Source organism: Triturus cristatus, chromosome 8 (assembly GCF_964204655.1).
Source record: "Triturus cristatus chromosome 8, aTriCri1.1, whole genome shotgun sequence".
Classification (NCBI taxonomy): domain Eukaryota; kingdom Metazoa; phylum Chordata; class Amphibia; order Caudata; family Salamandridae; genus Triturus; species Triturus cristatus.
The window spans coordinates 167,448,169-167,466,014 of record NC_140591.1 but is presented as its reverse complement, the minus strand read 5'-3'; the positions used below and the strand labels follow the sequence as shown (position 1 = coordinate 167,466,014).

The window sequence follows — 17,846 nt, the reverse complement described above, 5'->3', positions numbered from 1 at the left end:
GAGGCAGCGCTGCACGGTCGCGTCAGCGTGAGGATTTATGTATTCGGCTGGAAAAGCCTAGAGCGCTAACCTCCAATATGGCTATCGGTGTCCTGCCCCTGATTCCTCTACACGGAGCAGTCACCGTGCCAGCATAAACAAATGAAAGGTAAAGTGCCTAGTGCGTCTCAGTTAAAAGATTAACACAGTAATCTCAATGATAACATTTAAAATATCTATTAAAAGGTACAGCAATTAGTTTAAAAGTAAAGCAATAAAATTAGTCACCTGCCTGGCGAGCATTGAACGCAGCTCTGTCCCAGGAGGCAGCGCAGCACTGTGCAACACTTCAAACAGTAACACAGTGACAACAACATAAAAAGACTCCACACCAGTTTAGAAAAATAGATTATGATTTTATAAATAAAACAAGACCCAAACTACAAAAATGCAATAAGTAGAGGTCTAGATACGCATCTTTAGAGATTAAAAGTGAAAAACTGTGCTTAAAAGCAGTAGGCACCTATGGAGTTATCTGGTTGCACTGGATTCTGGCAAAGTCAAAGGTTCAGGGCGACCACGATAGAGCACAGGCGGGATACATGAGCCACGCAATGCCCGCTGAACAAAATCCTTGATCCTGGTGATGCGTCAGTGTCAATCCCGTAGTCGAGGTTATGCTTTGATTTTTTCCACTCATCGATGGTGCTGTGCTGGTTCCGAAGAGCGTTGCTTCCGAAGCGTATGTGTCGTGTTTCTCTGCGCAGTCGAGGGGATGCGAAGATCATCTTTCTCTAGTGGTGGCGATGTGGTGATTCCAATGTGTCGGTTCTGATGGCGATGCCCTGGTTCTGTTTCCGCAACAGCAGTGATTGTCGCTTCTGCTCACGCAGTAGAGGATGCGTCGGTGCCACCGGAGCAAGCACCTGAATCCACTTCCAATGGACCAGGCACAGGAGCAGGGGGTAAGACTTTGATATCCCGAAGTCTCAAAAGAGGAGGCAGCCAGCTTGCCCATAGAGATGACTCTGGGTTCAAGCAAGAGTGCAGCTCTTCCTCTGCAGCGCAGAGGTCAGCAGTCAGTAGGGCAGCACAGCAGAAAAGCATTTCTTCCAGAGCAACAGTCCAGCAGAATGGCAGCTCTTGTAGAAGCACAGCAGTTGCTCATGTCAGAGTTCTTCGCAGAACCAGTAGTGTCTGATTTGGTGGAGTCAAAGACCCAGTACTTTTACCCAGCTGTGCCCTTGAAGTGGTGGTGACTTCAAAGAGGGGCTTTGAAGTGCACAGAGGTCAACCCTCCCAGCTGTTGGTCCAGGCTCACTACATGGGGGTATGCAGCCCTTTGTTTGGGACAGGACGCTGCCTGTTCAGGTGTATGTGTCAGATCCTCCCTTCTATCCTGCCCAGGATGGCCCATCAGGATGTAGAGTACATGTGCTACTTTTTGATTACACACACTCTGCCCTTTGGGCTGCCAAGGTCCAACCTTAGAGGTGATGTATAGGTAATAAAAGGAGTTTCAGGTTTGGAAAGGGATTTTAAATACAAAGTCAACATGGTAATGTAAACTGCACACACAGGCTCTGTGGTGGCAGGCCTGAGACATGTTTAAAGTGCTACTTGTGTGGGTGGCACAATCGGTGTTGCAGGCCACTAGTAGCATTTAATTTACAGGCCCTGGGCACAGGTAGTGCACTCTACTAGAGACTTATAGAGCAATTAAATATGCCAGTTGTGGATAAGTCAATCAAACTATGTTTTAGGGGAGAAGCACATGCACTTTAGCACTGGTTGCAATGGTAAAGTGCTCAGAGTCCCAAGGCCAACAAAAAGAAATCAGCAAAAAGTTGATGCAAACAGGCAAAACGTTTGTGGAAAGCCACCCTAAGGCTGTCAAGTCTAACACCACATATATTAATCAATGTCAATGGACATCAAAAAACCAAAGAGAAGGGGAAACAGGCGCAAATACAAATACGGAGAAAATAGGAACAGAAACGAGGAGCATGCGTCGGAGCAACAAATAACGGATGAACTGCAAGTGGTGAATCTATCAAGCAGACCCATATCGGAAATTGAAATATCATTATTAAAAAGAGGCATACATTTTTGCCCGACGAGAAGGATGGATCTGGCACAAGTAAGGATAGATGTATACCTCTACATCCGTAAAATGAAATTAGCAAAATTATTTTTGGAAAAACAGCAAAAAACTAAAATGACCACACCAGGGGAACAAATAACTGGCTTGAAAGTCAAAGACTCAAAAGGTTTCCTGACGTTATTGAATTTAGACACAGAAGATGGTGAAGAGATTCCCCTCAACAGAGCCTGTGAACAGGAAGGTACAGGCTTAAGTGGAAAGAAATCGAAGTCTAAATTTTATCCGCAATTGGCGCCTGGTGACAAAATAGATGTGTTTCAGGAAGCCGTCATCGAAGACCTATATACATTGAAAAGCCTGGATTCCAAAGATAACTTGACAAAACAGGAGAGAGACGCACTGACAAACCTTACAACTGACACCCAGATTGAAATTAAAATGGCAGACAAGGGAGGGAACGTAGTTATATTGGAAAAAGGAGCATATGTCTTGGAAGCACATCGCCAATTATGGAACATCACTTATTATGAGAAGTTAAAGAAAAATCCAACCTTGGAAATAAAGGAAATGGTTGATGGTAAACTACAAGAATGGACTGGAAAGGGTCTTATAAATGAAGATGAACGTAAATACCTTACAGTGTCCCACCCAATAACAGCCACAATATATTTTTTACCCAAATTGCATAAAGATCATAAAAGACCACCTGGCAGACCAATTTTGTCCGCAAAATGATCTTTACTAGAACCCATGGCAAATTTTATTGACTATTTCCTAATGCCCTACATGACCCAACTGAGCTCCTTACTGAGGCTACTACAAAATACTCCTTGGCAAGAAACATACCTACTGATAACGATGGATGTCATATCCCTGTACACCAGGAATGACTTTGGAATGGAGGCATGTAATTTTTTCCTACAAGAGAGGAACATGGAATATAGTGAACATAACATCATGCTCCTGGAAATGATAACAATCTGCCTCAATAAAAAAAAAAAATTCTTCAGTGAAGAAGTCTATCGCCCAAAAAACGGTACCGCTATGGGTTTTTCTTTTAGCCCTAGTTACGCCTGTCTGGCTATGGGATACTGGGAGAAAGAAGTAGCGTGGAGTGTGGGAAATGACAGAATGCTGAACAAAATAGTCAGCTGGAAACGATTTATCAATGACCTACTGATTATATGGGATGGCACAGCAGAGCAATTCCAGGAATACTTCGAAATTTTAAACAACAGTACAGCACACTTGAAATGTACTTATGAAATGAGCAATAAACGAGTAGTCTTCCTGGATACTGAAATCTATATTCAAGACAGTCAGATTCATACCACCCTTCACAGGAAAAGTACAGCGACTAATGCTACTTTGGAAGCGTTAAGCTTCCATCAGAAATCTCTTATCTCAAGTATCCCATATGGGGAATTTTTGAGGATCAGGCGAATTTGCAGTGAGGAGACAGAATGGAGGAAACATAGGAGCGATACAGTTGAACGTTTCAAGAGAAGAAAATACAATCTCAAGACAGTCCGAAAATGCTGGGAAAGAACAAACTGCAAATCACGAGAAGAATGCTTAGCCCTGAAACCAAAAGATGAAGGGGCAGAAAAAGAACCAATCCGGCTAATAACAGATTACTCATTGGAAAGTAAACAAATAATGAGAATCTTAAGAAAAAACTGGAAAATTCTACAGCTGGACAGCACCGTGAAACAAATAGTGGGGAAACATCCAACAGTGACGTACAGAAGAGCCAAAAACTTAAAAGATCATTTGATCCAAAGCCATTTTAAAGGGAAGAAAAAGGAAGGCACATGGCTCAACACGAAAGTCTTTGTGAAATGTCACATGTGTAAAGCTTGCCAAATTGCGAAACAGACAAAGGAAATCAAGATGACCAACAACAGAGCATGGCAAATCCGTCAATTGATAACATGTAAAACCCAATATACATTGTGGAATGCCCGTGCCCCCTAAGATATGTGGGGAGCACCATATTTGAACTAAAGAAGCGAATTTTGGAACACGTTAGGGCGACAATACACAAGGACAGAACAAACGCTGTAGCAAAACACATGGAGGACCATCATAAAGGAGACTGGAAACAATTAAGATTTTATGGCATTGATACGATCCCAAAGAAAGAACGGGGTGGAGATCGTGAAAAACAACTACCCCAGAAAGAATTGTGTTACATTTTAAAATTGCGAACATTCCATCCACATGGGCTTAACCAGTCGGAAGAACTTTATATTCATCTGTAATCTTTGATAGCTTCTCATGGTGATTGTGAAAACAGAATATAAAAAAGAAAAAGGAAGAATGATAAAGAAAAGAAAGAAAAGAGAAAAACCAGACACAGGAAAATTAATAATACAGAAAAAAGAAGGAATGGAAGGAAAGAAACAGACGGGGGATGGGAGCACACTGCTACCTCCCAGCACAGTTCGCCACACACACTGTGGCATAGGCGTACTCGCCGTCGCCACTACATTGACCACAGTTCCTTGGGGCAACTTGCTGGTGTGACGAGCAGTGTGCGGCCAATTGAACTTGATATATTACGGCTCCCTTGAGCCACCGGGCTGACGAGTCCTGGATCAGCACCTGCGCGCCATGAGAGGTACTCTACCTGTTTTTAATTTTTGGCAGTCCACGCGGCACCCCTTTACACTTACCTGCTCCCTGCTGACGAGAGGCAACTACCTCGAAACACGTGTCCAGGGATGGCTAATGCAACACATACTTTTTTACACACACTGTGGCATAGGCGTACTCGCCGTCGCCACTACATTGACCACAGTTCCTTGGGGCAACTTGCTGGTGTGACGAGCAGTGTGCGGCCAATTGAACTTGATATATTACGGCTCCCTTGAGCCACCGGGCTGACGAGTCCTGGATCAGCACCTGCGCGCCATGAGAGGTACTCTACCTGTTTTTAATTTTTGGCAGTCCACGCGGCACCCCTTTACACTTACCTGCTCCCTGCTGACGAGAGGCAACTACCTCGAAACACGTGTCCAGGGATGGCTAATGCAACACATACTTTTTTACACACACTGTGGCATAGGCGTACTCGCCGTCGCCACTACATTGACCACAGTTCCTTGGGGCAACTTGCTGGTGTGACGAGCAGTGTGCGGCCAATTGAACTTGATATATTACGGCTCCCTTGAGCCACCGGGCTGACGAGTCCTGGATCAGCACCTGCGCGCCATGAGAGGTACTCTACCTGTTTTTAATTTTTGGCAGTCCACGCGGCACCCCTTTACACTTACCTGCTCCCTGCTGACGAGAGGCAACTACCTCGAAACACGTGTCCAGGGATGGCTAATGCAACACATACTTTTTTACACACACTGTGGCATAGGCGTACTCGCCGTCGCCACTACATTGACCACAGTTCCTTGGGGCAACTTGCTGGTGTGACGAGCAGTGTGCGGCCAATTGAACTTGATATATTACGGCTCCCTTGAGCCACCGGGCTGACGAGTCCTGGATCAGCACCTGCGCGCCATGAGAGGTACTCTACCTGTTTTTAATTTTTGGCAGTCCACGCGGCACCCCTTTACACTTACCTGCTCCCTGCTGACGAGAGGCAACTACCTCGAAACACGTGTCCAGGGATGGCTAATGCAACACATACTTTTTTACACACACTGTGGCATAGGCGTACTCGCCGTCGCCACTACATTGACCACAGTTCCTTGGGGCAACTTGCTGGTGTGACGAGCAGTGTGCGGCCAATTGAACTTGATATATTACGGCTCCCTTGAGCCACCGGGCTGACGAGTCCTGGATCCGCACCTGCGCGCCATGAGAGGTACTCTACCTGTTTTTAATTTTTGGCAGTCCACGCGGCACCCCTTTACACTTACCTGCTCCCTGCTGACGAGAGGCAACTACCTCGAAACACGTGTCCAGGGATGGCTAATGCAACACATACTTTTTTACACACACTGTGGCATAGGCGTACTCGCCGTCGCCACTACGTTGACCACAGTTCCTTGGGGCAACTTGCTGGTGTGACGAGCAGTGTGCGGCCAATTGAACTTAATGGAAGGAAAGAACTATAACAGCTTAAAATAGAAAAGGAGGAATATTAAAAATGAGCTTGAGTTTGAATTTAGCCTCCAGAAGAAAGGTGTTAAAGTAAAGGACAGAAGAAGCAACAAACTGATCATCTCCCACTGAAGGGAAGAAGAATAAATAAATAAAAAGATGACACGCCTCCATTTCTAAAAAGGAAAAGAAATGGGCCTTAATTGCACGAAGAATTATTTTTGTTAACGTCTTTGACTCTGAAAAATAAGTATCACTTTATTTGTTTAATGTCACTTTCACGTTTTATTAAAAAAGGAAAAAACTACATCCTCCAGAAGGCTTAGGGGCACATTGAACTGTGGTAGGAAATGATGTAACAGCTATTTGAATATATGTATGGGCTTGCCCAAAAGCCAGGTTGATCGTGAGCAAGGAATCATGGCATTCCGAAACGTGTAGATCTTGCTTTGCCTAAACAGTCCGCTCTTTTGAAGGAATCAAAATAAAAAGTGCAAAAGAAAGGAATACAAGAGTTTGTCCCGTTTGTATCCCTCTGGCTGGAGAGATTCTGTGTGCATCAATTAAAAGAAATCAAAGTAAAAGTATCAGTAAGACACTTAGCTGTGGACTTATAAACAAAAACTGGGTTGGGAAGACGTAATCACCTGAAACTTATATAAACCCATTACATTTAGCCATGAGTCAGTTTGCGCAGAGAGGTCTGTTTTTTCTCATTAGCAAAGAGGGCAGTCTGCCACACCAAACTTCTCGGAGTTTCAGACGGCTTCTTCCACTTATGCACTGGATAAAGGCAACAATAATGGAGTTCGAGAGACAGAAGGAACAGCCCTGTTAAGATTGATCCCGTTTGCCATAATCCTGTCTAAAAGATTTTAAAAACCTTTCCATTTTGGGTCCCGATGGCTGACCGCAGTAAATGAAGAACCAAATCCCAATGCAGAAAAAAAACTGAGTGGACTTTTGGCACTGGGAAGAAAGAGTTGTCCAAACTATCTTAGATATTGGGCCATATCCCTGCCACTAGAAACATAATCTTCCAGCATCTTCGAAGTGATCGCACACAAGGATCAAAGTGCTGAGTCTGCCAACACCAGGGAACTTGGAGCAATTCCCAGGAACGTAGGGAATACTGGAGGATGGAACAAGAAAAAAAATTCTAGCTGTGTGTAAAACGTGGACCAATTAAGGGCAAAAAAAACCACCAATCCTTGAAGGCTACGGACAGTTGATAAAAAAAGGCAACCACCAAATCCTGGTCCAGAAAATGATAACTAGAGTGAGCAATAGGATGGAAGTAGAGCAACTTTGTGACAGGCAAACATGTCCACCTGAAGCATCCCAAACTGCTGAAAGGTTTACATAAACAATTTCTCCAAGACAAAACTAATGTGGAGCTCGGATATAACCAGCAAAAACTGTCCACTTGGGCATTCTGCGTACAAAACATATAAGAAACTCTTATAGAGGTGCTACTTTGCACAGGCCCTGCAGTTGAGCCTAAGACGCCATACTCTTTATTTGCCCCTGAAGATTTACATAGGTCTTGAACTGGTAACTTAAGTTTGGCTCTTGATGAGGACCAACTACTCCTGCCAAATACTGAAAAGACCATTTCATTGATTGGGTTGACTCAGTTCCAGACCGATTATTCTAAAAGGAACTGCATTTCTACTGTCCTTGATGATGAACTCCAGACTGCCGAAGAGTAGCCTGACTCGTTTGGAGAAGCTTCTCGAATCATTTAGTGAAAGTCCCAAAAGTCTGAGGACCATTTGAGAGGGCTTGACAGACCAGTGCTTCAGATGGAGAAGCATTCTTTGCAAGACTATACACAGATCACTATATCTTCATTGACTTAAAGACACTGATGGAGTGATCTTGAAACTTTTGGAGGCAAAGTTCTCAATCAAGTATTGAATAAAGGCAGATTAATATGAGCCTCTTGAAAAAATCCAGTATCATGAAACTCCCAAACCAAACATGGTACCAGAGCAGAATAGAGCACTGATATGGATAGCTGTTGACCCGGCATGAGTGAAAGTGCATAGACCAACCAGTCATAAAAGTTTGAATCCACGCATCCTCCAACACAGCTAAGACAATATTTTGATGAACAAATGTGGCGGTTACGGAGTCCAAATGAAATTACTTTGAATTAGTAATGATAGTCTGCCAAACAAAAGGTTATAAATTGCTCGTGAGCGGGCAGCATTGGAATGTGGAATGAGTTTAGATTGAAGATTCTCCATCTTAAATGTTATGAGTTTAAACTTGTCAACTCTCTTCAAATCTAGGACGGAACTGCCTCCAGGATCACCTCAACCCCCATTTGCTTAGAGGATCTGGCACAATGACCAGGAGCTAGGATATATTATTCTCATTCTTGAACATAGGTGTCCCACAGCTTGGCTACAGATGGGAGAATTAAATTGAATAACCCTGTTAATCGATAACCAGAGAAATAGGTCTAACTCAAAAACAAAAAACTTCACTCTGACCTCCGACTTGCAATTCCATTCTGCAATGGGCATAACCAGAATATTGTTGCTGTTACAGTGCCACCTATACGAAGACAGACAAAACAGCAAGTCAACATGAAGGAAGTGGTCCCCATTGATGGATAAAAAAAAAGATTTTCTAGGCAGGGCACCGAGTTGTTTTCCCAGTTGTGGGCTCCCTTTATAAATGAGATCTCTGTGATAGAGAGGGGTGAAACAGGAGTCAGCTTTTCACATCCACATTTTTTCTTTACTAAAATGAGGGATTCGAACTAAGCATGTGCTGTACAACCACTCATCGTTTGAAAATGATGTGGTTGTTATTGTTGTTGCAATATTTTTCAAAGCACTAGTGGCCATGGGTGTTGTAGCGCGTAAGGTACTAAAGTTGAAATTGTTCAAGTTGTGCTACGAAAATGCCTAAATACAGTCATGCAAATTGAATTCTAAGTAATTTTGATTTTCTCTCTTAGGTGGCATCAGATGAGAAATCAGAACTCCAAAATGGTGAACTTCCAGTAGAAGTGCAAGACAACAGAGAAGTAATACATGATTATTTGGCGTACTTTTTTTAAATGTCTTCTTCTGGGCTCTGGTTGTGTGTGTTGCTTTGTGGTGGGCTGTGTAAAAGCTTACCCTTGTTCATAGCAACATTATCTCTCAAACTGGAGATAGGAACATGAAGCAAAGTTACATTCTTTGCTAATTGAAGTTCTGAGAATGTCTGTTTAATCAATTACTCCACAGGCTACATCACTTACTGTTCCACCTCTCCTTCACCACCTCTACACTCCCAGACGAGAATACCCTCACGTCTTGTCACATCCACGTCCACAGACTCATTCCAATAGTAAAAGCCATGAATTCATCTCCGTTAATGTTGGACGAAAAACGTCTTCCTTCATGGGAAGCCTGTCCCCCTGCTCATTGTTAGACTGCTATAAAAGTCATGAAATGTCTCTGCTGGTGTTTTTTTGGACTTTTTTTTTTAAACTTTATTTATGATTTTACACCATGACATAGCAAAACACTTTCATACTGTCGACAGAGTCAGTATCTCTGCAGGTTTTTTAATTTCACGTCAGAGAACATGACAATCATGCGAGAGGTCCGATTAGCTACACGGTACGATTAGCCCTTAGCTTTGCCACTAACCGTCGCGCTATTCTACTGCTGACTCTAGCTATCTTAGCGATATTTTAAAGGCTCCCGTTTTGTCATTTTATTTATATTACTTTGTCTGTTTCCCCTGTTTTTAATAGGACACATTTCCGCAAACTTGCACAATAAAATCATTTGCACTACTCACCGCGACTTTCGCGGGTTACACGGCTCGTAGACCGGACTTCCTGGACCTTCTTGGGGGGTAGACTGTGCCGGGATACCACCGCCATATTGGGTTGCGCTCTAGTTGTCAGGAGGGCGTGCTTGATGTGTATTTAAGGCTTCACTTCAGCTGGAGGAATCCCTACACGGTACGATTAGCCCTTAGCTTTGCCACTAACCGTCGCGCTATTCTACTGCTGGCTCTAGCTATCTTAGCGATATTTTAAAGGCTCCCGTTTTGTCATTTTATTTATATTACTTTGTCTGTTTCCCCTGTTTTTAATAGGACATATTTCCGCAAACTTGCACAATAAAATCATTTGCACTACTCACCGCGACTTTCGCGGGTTACACGGCTCGTAGACCGGACTTCCTGGACCTTCTTGGGGGGTAGACTGTGCCGGGATACCGCCGCCATATTAGGTTGCGCTCTAGTTGTCAGGAGGGCGTGCTTGATGTGTATTTAAGGCTTCACTTCAGCTGGAGGAATCCCTACACGGTACGATTAGCCCTTAGCTTTGCCACTAACCGTCGCGCTATTCTACTGCTGGCTCTAGCTATCGTAGCGATATTTTAAAGGCTCCCGTTTTGTCATTTTATTTATATTACTTTGTCTGTTTCCCCTGTTTTTAATAGGACACATTTCCGCAAACTTGCACAATAAAATCATTTGCACTACTCACCGCGACTTTCGCGGGTTACACGGCTCGTAGACCGGACTTCCTGGACCTTCTTGGGGGATAGACTGTGCCGGGATACCGCCGCCATATTGGGTTGCGCTCTAGTTGTCAGGAGGGCGTGCTTCATATCTATTTAAGGTCATGACGGTAGCGCGCAGCATTTACGCGCAGCCGGAGCGCACCGGAGTCGCGCCAGAGTCCAGCCCGTCTGCGCTCGTCCGCGCTGAGGACGGGCTGCAGGGCGGGTCGCGTAGGGTGACATCTGAGCTCCCCCCTAAGGTAACGTACACATACACCACTCAGGAAGTGCTTGCTATGAGACCCAGTTCGCGCTCCTGCCTCCACAGATATACCCCTGTAGCTCTTCGCGAAGGAGTTGTATGTGATACATGCAGGTCTGACATATCCACTATCCCCGCTGTTACCAATAGTGCACAGTCTCCCTGCCAATCTTTTAATGGGGATTCTGCTGAGAGAGGATATTTGATTAATGCACGCTCCATGATTAACAATAACATTTACTTCCATGATTTCGTGACAGCTAGGAACCCACCATGGGTGTTCATTACGGAAACTTGGGCTACAGACACATCGGGACATGATCTCCTTCTAGCCATCCCTGAGAACTATGCTCTACAGAGATTAGACAGAGTTAAACGTAGAGGAGGTGGCCTAGCTATTCTTCACCACTCACGTCTCACATGTAGAACTAAGGCTCTGTCAAAGCCATCGGACCCTTTTGAGGCCATACATTTCTGTATTGCATCTTCGCCATCCTCGTCATTCTCTGGGATTTTGCTGTTTAGGCCCCCTGGGCTGAGATGACAGTTCAGTAGTGACCTGTTCAGCTTATTAGAACCATACGCAGGCAAATCGCGCTTTACCATCTTGGGGGACTTTAACTTTCATCTAGAGGACACCACATCTAAAGACACTATTTCTCTGATTGATCCTCTAGAGGCCTGTGGCTTCAAACAGTTGGTCAGGGAACCTACATATAGAGCAGGTCATACTCTCGACGCAATTTTCTCTAATGACTCCCGGATTAAGTCAGGCTCACCGGAACAGCTAGTCTGGACTGATCACTTAGCAGTCCCTATCGTATTTACCGCAGTTGGCATAGAGCTTCCCATTAAGGAGCTTTCTGCAAGAGAGTATAAGCGAAATTATAAAAACATCTCTAATGAATCCTTGGCCCCGTTTTTTGAAACCCATTCCCGGACTTTAGATCCAGAGAAGGCAGCCTGGGAACTAGACTACTGTATTCGTGAGGCAGTGGATACTCTAGCTCCTGCCACCCCTAGGTATGCTGCAAGGCGTAAACCTTCTGCTCCGTGGTTTGGGGAGCAACTTAGACTGATGAGACAAGGTTGTAGAAGACAGGAAAGACAGTGGAGGAGGACATGGGACACTAAGGATAGAGAGCGCTATAAAAGCTCCCTGAAAATGTCCTCAGTCATTAAAACTAAACCAGACTACTTCTCCAATATTACTACATCCTTGACATCATCGAGGGAACTCTTTAAAATCGTAGATTCCCTCTGTTCTTTACAGACACCTGATCCTATAACAGGCCGAAGGAGCTCTGTGACAACATCGCAAGTTTCTTTCATACGAAAATTGTTGACATCTCCTTGCAATTGGAAACACAGAAGAAACTTTTGGAAACACATATAGCCACGGATTTGTCAATTTTAGAAACTTGGTCATAGGATCCCGACAAGACCCTTGCCAAATTTCCTCCTATCACTCTGGAAAATCTTAACCTCTTGCTGAATCAGACGAAATCTTCCTCTCCTTTGGATCCTTGCCCGCTTAAAATTCTGAAAGAATGTAGGGACACCTTCCTGCCCCACATCTTGGATGTTATGAATAGTGCCCTACAACACGGTGTATTCCCCTCGGTTTGGAAGAGGGCCATTGTGAGGCCGTTATTGAAGAAACCCTCTCTGGATCCAGCAGTGTTAAAAAATTTTAGACCGATCTCTCTGTTACCCGCCCCAGCCAAAATGCTTGAGATGCATTTGAACCATTGTTTGTCTGTATTCCTGGACTCTTCTGGTTTCCTCGATCAAACTCAACATGGGTTCAGAAAACTACATAGCACAGAGTCTGCACTCACTGTTGTGACCAATAACATCAGGATGAATGTAGACAAAGGTCAGACCACGATACTGGTCTTACTGGATCTGACCGCTGCATTCGACACCCTCTCTCCCTCAGTCTTAACATCTCGACTAAGGGAGATGGGGGTGGAGGGGTCCGCCCTTAACCTTCTATCCTCTTTTTTAGACCTTAGAGAGCAGAGGGTCAAAATGGACAAATACCTCTCCCCTGTAAAGTCTCTGCAATGTGGGGTGCCATAAGGGTCGGCTTTAAGCCCGACCCTATTTAACATCTATGTGGCCCCACTTGCTAGACTAGTAAGATCTCAGGGGATGGAGGTAGTGTCATATGCAGACGACACGCAGCTCATGGTGTCCCTATCACGATCCGTCAGCACCTCGGCATCTGGTTTCAGGAGCTGCATGCAGTCGATTGCCGACTGGATGACCCTCAATTCTTTGAGGTTGAATGGCGACAAGACTGAGGTGCTGATTTTTGGAAAGGATAGGGATGCCTGGTCAAATGAATGGTGGCCGCCACTATTGGGGACTTGTCCGACCCCTTCACAGTCGGCAAAGAATCTGGGGGTCATCTCTGACACGGAGCTGGCCATGAACCTACAGATTAATAGAACTATAGCTACCTGCTGGGGAGTTCTAAAAATCCTTCGCAGAATAGCTCACTATTTATCTCCGCAGGCAAGGAAACAAACAGTTGTAGCACTGGTCGGATCCTGTCTAGACTACTGTAATGCACTATACACCCAGATTAACAAGGGATTGTTACTTCGCCTACAAGTAACACAGAATGCAGCAGCAAGATTTGTTCTTGACCTTCCTTGCTCTGCCTCCGCCACATTGGCCAGGAAGAATCTTCATTGGTTGCCTATTGAACATCGTATTTCTTTTAAAATTGTTTGCCTAGTCCACAAGGCCCTCACAGCAGGACCGACTGATGGACTAGGATCTCTGCTTTTTAAATATGTACCTAGCAGATGTCTTAGATCTTCACAACAGAACCTCCTTGTCATCCCCCCCACCAAAAAGACAAGATGGGGAGGTAGAGCATTTGCATCGGTTGCCCCTCGACTGTGGAACGCTCTCCCCTCTGAGCTCAAGGCCCTATCATCTTTGCCCCTCTTTAAGGGAGCCCTCAAGACCTGGTTTTTAGGAAAGCATATCACTAAGCATTGCAGGGCTAATCAATATATTATGTTAGGCGCCTTGATGCCCATGGGGCTGAGTTCTGCACGTTAAAAATTTAATGTTCATTCGTTCATTCATTCATTCATTCATTCAGGTCGGGAAAGGTCCACAAAGTGCACTCCTTCTTGAGGATTGTTACTGTCCTCTCACTAGACCGAGAGAGACTAGCAGGCATTTCAGCAAATGATTTTGCCCATTTAACAGGAGAGGTTCTTGCTGGCATCTCCTAGTGAAGGGCAGCTTAGAATCCTCAGCCAGCTGCGTCCCTTCTTCTGGTTATGGAGAGCAGTAGAGCAAGTTTACTCTGCTGGTATGAAGAAGGATGAGCATTAAGTATGTGTGTTTTACTGCAATTATACCTGAATCGATCTGGAGACCTCTGTATGTGTATGGCAGACAATATGGAGACTGATTGAGACCCTGGCCAGACAGAAATGTGATTTGGAGGAAAGTTTTAAGACATTCCTAGGTCTCTCTGAAGTGAGCCAAGCTCAGGTGACTGGAGGTTGGGCAAGTATCCTCACTTCTTCTCTTTCTTCTCATTGGGGCGTCTGCCCTTTTGTGTAGTGGCTTGTGGGAATGCCTCTTCCTCCTTTGTGCCTTTGTTTTTCATCTGCTGTGACCTACACCCAACTCTACTCCAGCTTTCTGCTGATCATTCAAGCCAAAGGTCAATGCTTGAAATGGCCAGCGGTTGCAGAGATAGTTGGATTTTAAGTCCTGCTTCGTGAGAGCATTTTTGTGCCTGCTCGTGAGCAGCTTTTCAGGAAAGAAAACACAGTTTTCTTGTTTAACTTGCTGTATAAACCATCCTGTAGAAGACAGTGTGTGATTGATTGTGAGGAAACCTATGATAAAGTCAGTAGGCAGTGGATTATCCCTTGTGAAAAACCATATCAAAGACTGTAGGGGGTGGTTTATTTTGAAAACAATTTGTCAGAGCACATAAACTGTGCTTTATTGATTCAGTAGACAGTGGCTTATTGGATAGGACAGCATTTGTCAAAGCCAATGAGTAAACGTCTGTTTCTTGTGTAAAGCCTGTTTTACATTGTTTCTCCTTGCTCTACCATATTTTCATGTGTAGTATTTAGCTGTGTATCAATTAAATAACTTTTTCTTTGCAAATGAAAGCACTGGCTGGAGTGGTACTAGAACTCAGCAAGCTGGGCTGCTCTAATAGTTTACCTGTGAGTGGTCTCCACTACTCCTTCGCACTACTTGATGAGGTCCTAAATTTCCCTGCCAAAGCTCTGTACAGTATACTTAGTCATACTCCCTCAACAGCATATTGTCTCCAAGTTGGCTATCTGTTGCACAAAACCAAAGCCATTTGCAGCAGTAAATGGTTTGTCTCCTATCTTGAGACACACTAACTCAGAATGCAAAATTTCCTAGCTAACGTGCAGGAAAGTTTCAATTCTATTAAGGAGGCGGAAGCGAGGATTAGGCTTATTCTTTCTCCATTTTATTACTCCAGCAGCTTTTTTACACCAACATCATTCATTATTTGAACTACATTTCCCATGCACACAGGGGAAAAAGTGAAAACTAAAAATGTCCAAACAGCATTAGCCAATCCCGTGTCAGGGTGCCTCATATCCTCCCCTGCGGTCGCTCTATCCTCCTCTTTCTTCCTGCGACTCTTTCATGGTAGTCTTTCACTTATTCCTGCTTACCAGAGTCCAAACCTACGGAAGAAGAAACTAAGTAAGCTCATGGAAGTTACCTCCCAAGACACCATTGCACAGTATTTCATCAGGCCACGGTTCTGAACCAATAACGTTATCATTATCACAGTCTGTAACAAAAAATATTTCCATAAAGAGATTACTCACCATCGGAACGTAGATTTCTGGGAGGGTTCGAGTGAAGACCGGGTGGGCTAATCCTCGCCTCCGCCTCCTTAATAGAATTGAAACTTTCCTGCACGTTAGCTAATTTTGCATTCTATGGCAGGAGCGGACGCTTCTGATTAGGCGAGTTTAAAGCTTATCCACTACTAAAGAACCCAGGGATACCACTGGTTTAAAGTAGAATCTTTTGAAGGTGGAGTCTGAGGACCAGTCCGCGGCATTTAAAATATCCTCCAGCCGTGCTCCCAGGGTAAAAGCCTTAGATGCCATTGCACCCCTGACAGAATGTGCCCCAAAATGGGAGATATCGATACCAGCTTCCTGCATAACCCAGCGAACCCATCCTGCAATAGTAGGGGACGACACCGCCCCGTGTGGCTTTGTAAGAGCAATAAACAACTGTTTGACACCCTGAGGACGTACATCTACCATTGCAACCTCATAGGCTTTGAGAGCTCGAACCACACACAGTTTGGGATCATCGGGAAATGCAGGATAGGACACCGAGCGTGAATTGCACTTTGTGCGTCTGGAAATGTAAAAGGTAACTCCTCCCGGAGTAAAAACCCGACCTGAGAGGTCTAGAGCTCTCACATCCGAAAACCTTTGACAAGAAATCAAACACAGCAACATTGCTAGCTTGGCTCACATCTGTTTGCGCGATAGATATTTGTTAGAAGGCCACGAACGAAACAGGAGTAAAACTTTGTTCACATCCCATAAGACTGAGTAATGTGGCTCCGGAGGAATTGACAATCTAATACCTCTTAACAATTTGCAGACTAAAGGATGTTCTCCCACCGGGCGATTGTCCTATGGAACATGGCCCGCCGAGATCGCTGAGCGAAAAGTGTTAACTGACCGATAAGCCAATCCCTCTCTTGCCAGGGAGGCTAAAAAGTTAAGGATGTGGACAACGTCCGCCCCCACCGGATCCACCTGTTGTTGCATACAGCAACCACTCCATCGAGACCAGGCTGAACGGTATCTTATTGGTGCTGTCAGCCCAGGATTTTGCAAGCAACCTGGCAGTGTGCTGTGAAAGGCCTGGGACTTTCCAACGTTGCCTGTAACCCGCCAGGCCATCAGACGTAGACAGCCCGTGGTCAGAAGGTGGTGAGGATTCCCTTGAGGATCTTTGAGGAGATTCGGACTGAGGGGTAGAGGGATTGGAAAATCCCAGGAAAGTTCCATCGGAACCGGAAACCAGGCTTGCGACCTCCATATCGGGGAAATCAGTACTAGGTCCGCCTGTTGTCTCCTCACCTGGGTGGATAATCTCATGATCATCGCAAAGGGGGAAACGCATATCCCCGCTACTTGCTCCAATCCTGAAGAAACGCATCCACCGCCAATGCGTGCGGATCCGGATGCCAACTGTAATACCTCAGCAGTTGTGTGTCCAACCGAGAAGCGAAGAGATCTACCGAGAACGGACCACATCGGGTCTGTATTTCTCTGAAGACACTGGGTTGGAGTTATCATAGGCTGGTGTCCTTCCAGTGGCGAGAGCACCAATCTGCCACCTGATTGGACGATCCCGGAAGGTGCTCCGCCGACAGGGAAATCTGATTGGCCAGACAATACTCCCAGAGATCACGGGCGAGGTTGGATAATGCTTTCGACCGAGTCCCCTTGAGATGGTTGATGTAGCGCACTGCTGCCACATTGTCCATCTTGAGTAGAACACAACTTTGGATCTTGTCCTTCGTCCAACACTTTACTGCAAACGAACCCGCCATCAACTCCAAACAGTTGATGTGGAGGGCTTTTTTCTGACAAGGACCATCTTCCGCCTGTAGAAACCTCGCCGCAACGAGTGCCCCAACCCGAGCCACTGGCATCGGATTCGATTACAAGATCCGGCTTGGAACCAAAAATCGCTCTGCCGTTCCAAGCCTCCATATACTTGACCCACCATTGCAACTCCGTTCTCACCTCCTCTGTGAGAACTACCGCCTGCGAGTAGGTGAGACCTTTGCGTAAGTGGAAGGTTTTGAGACGCTGAAGGGCCCTGTAGTGCATAG

General features: G+C 45.1%; 1 protein-coding gene across 5 annotated transcripts in view; it reads left to right on the top strand.

Annotated features, from left to right (window-relative positions):
* The window catches only part of SH3BGR (SH3 domain binding glutamate rich protein), a 403,616-nt gene that overhangs the window by 171,833 nt on the left and 213,937 nt on the right, over positions 1-17,846 (top strand). For all 5 annotated transcript variants that reach the window (XM_085621246.1, XM_085621245.1, XM_085621243.1 and 2 more), the window contains one exon: positions 9,120-9,188. In XM_085621246.1, coding sequence (XP_085477372.1) covers positions 9,120-9,188 — 69 coding nt within the window. The remainder of the gene's footprint in view (positions 1-9,119; positions 9,189-17,846) is intronic.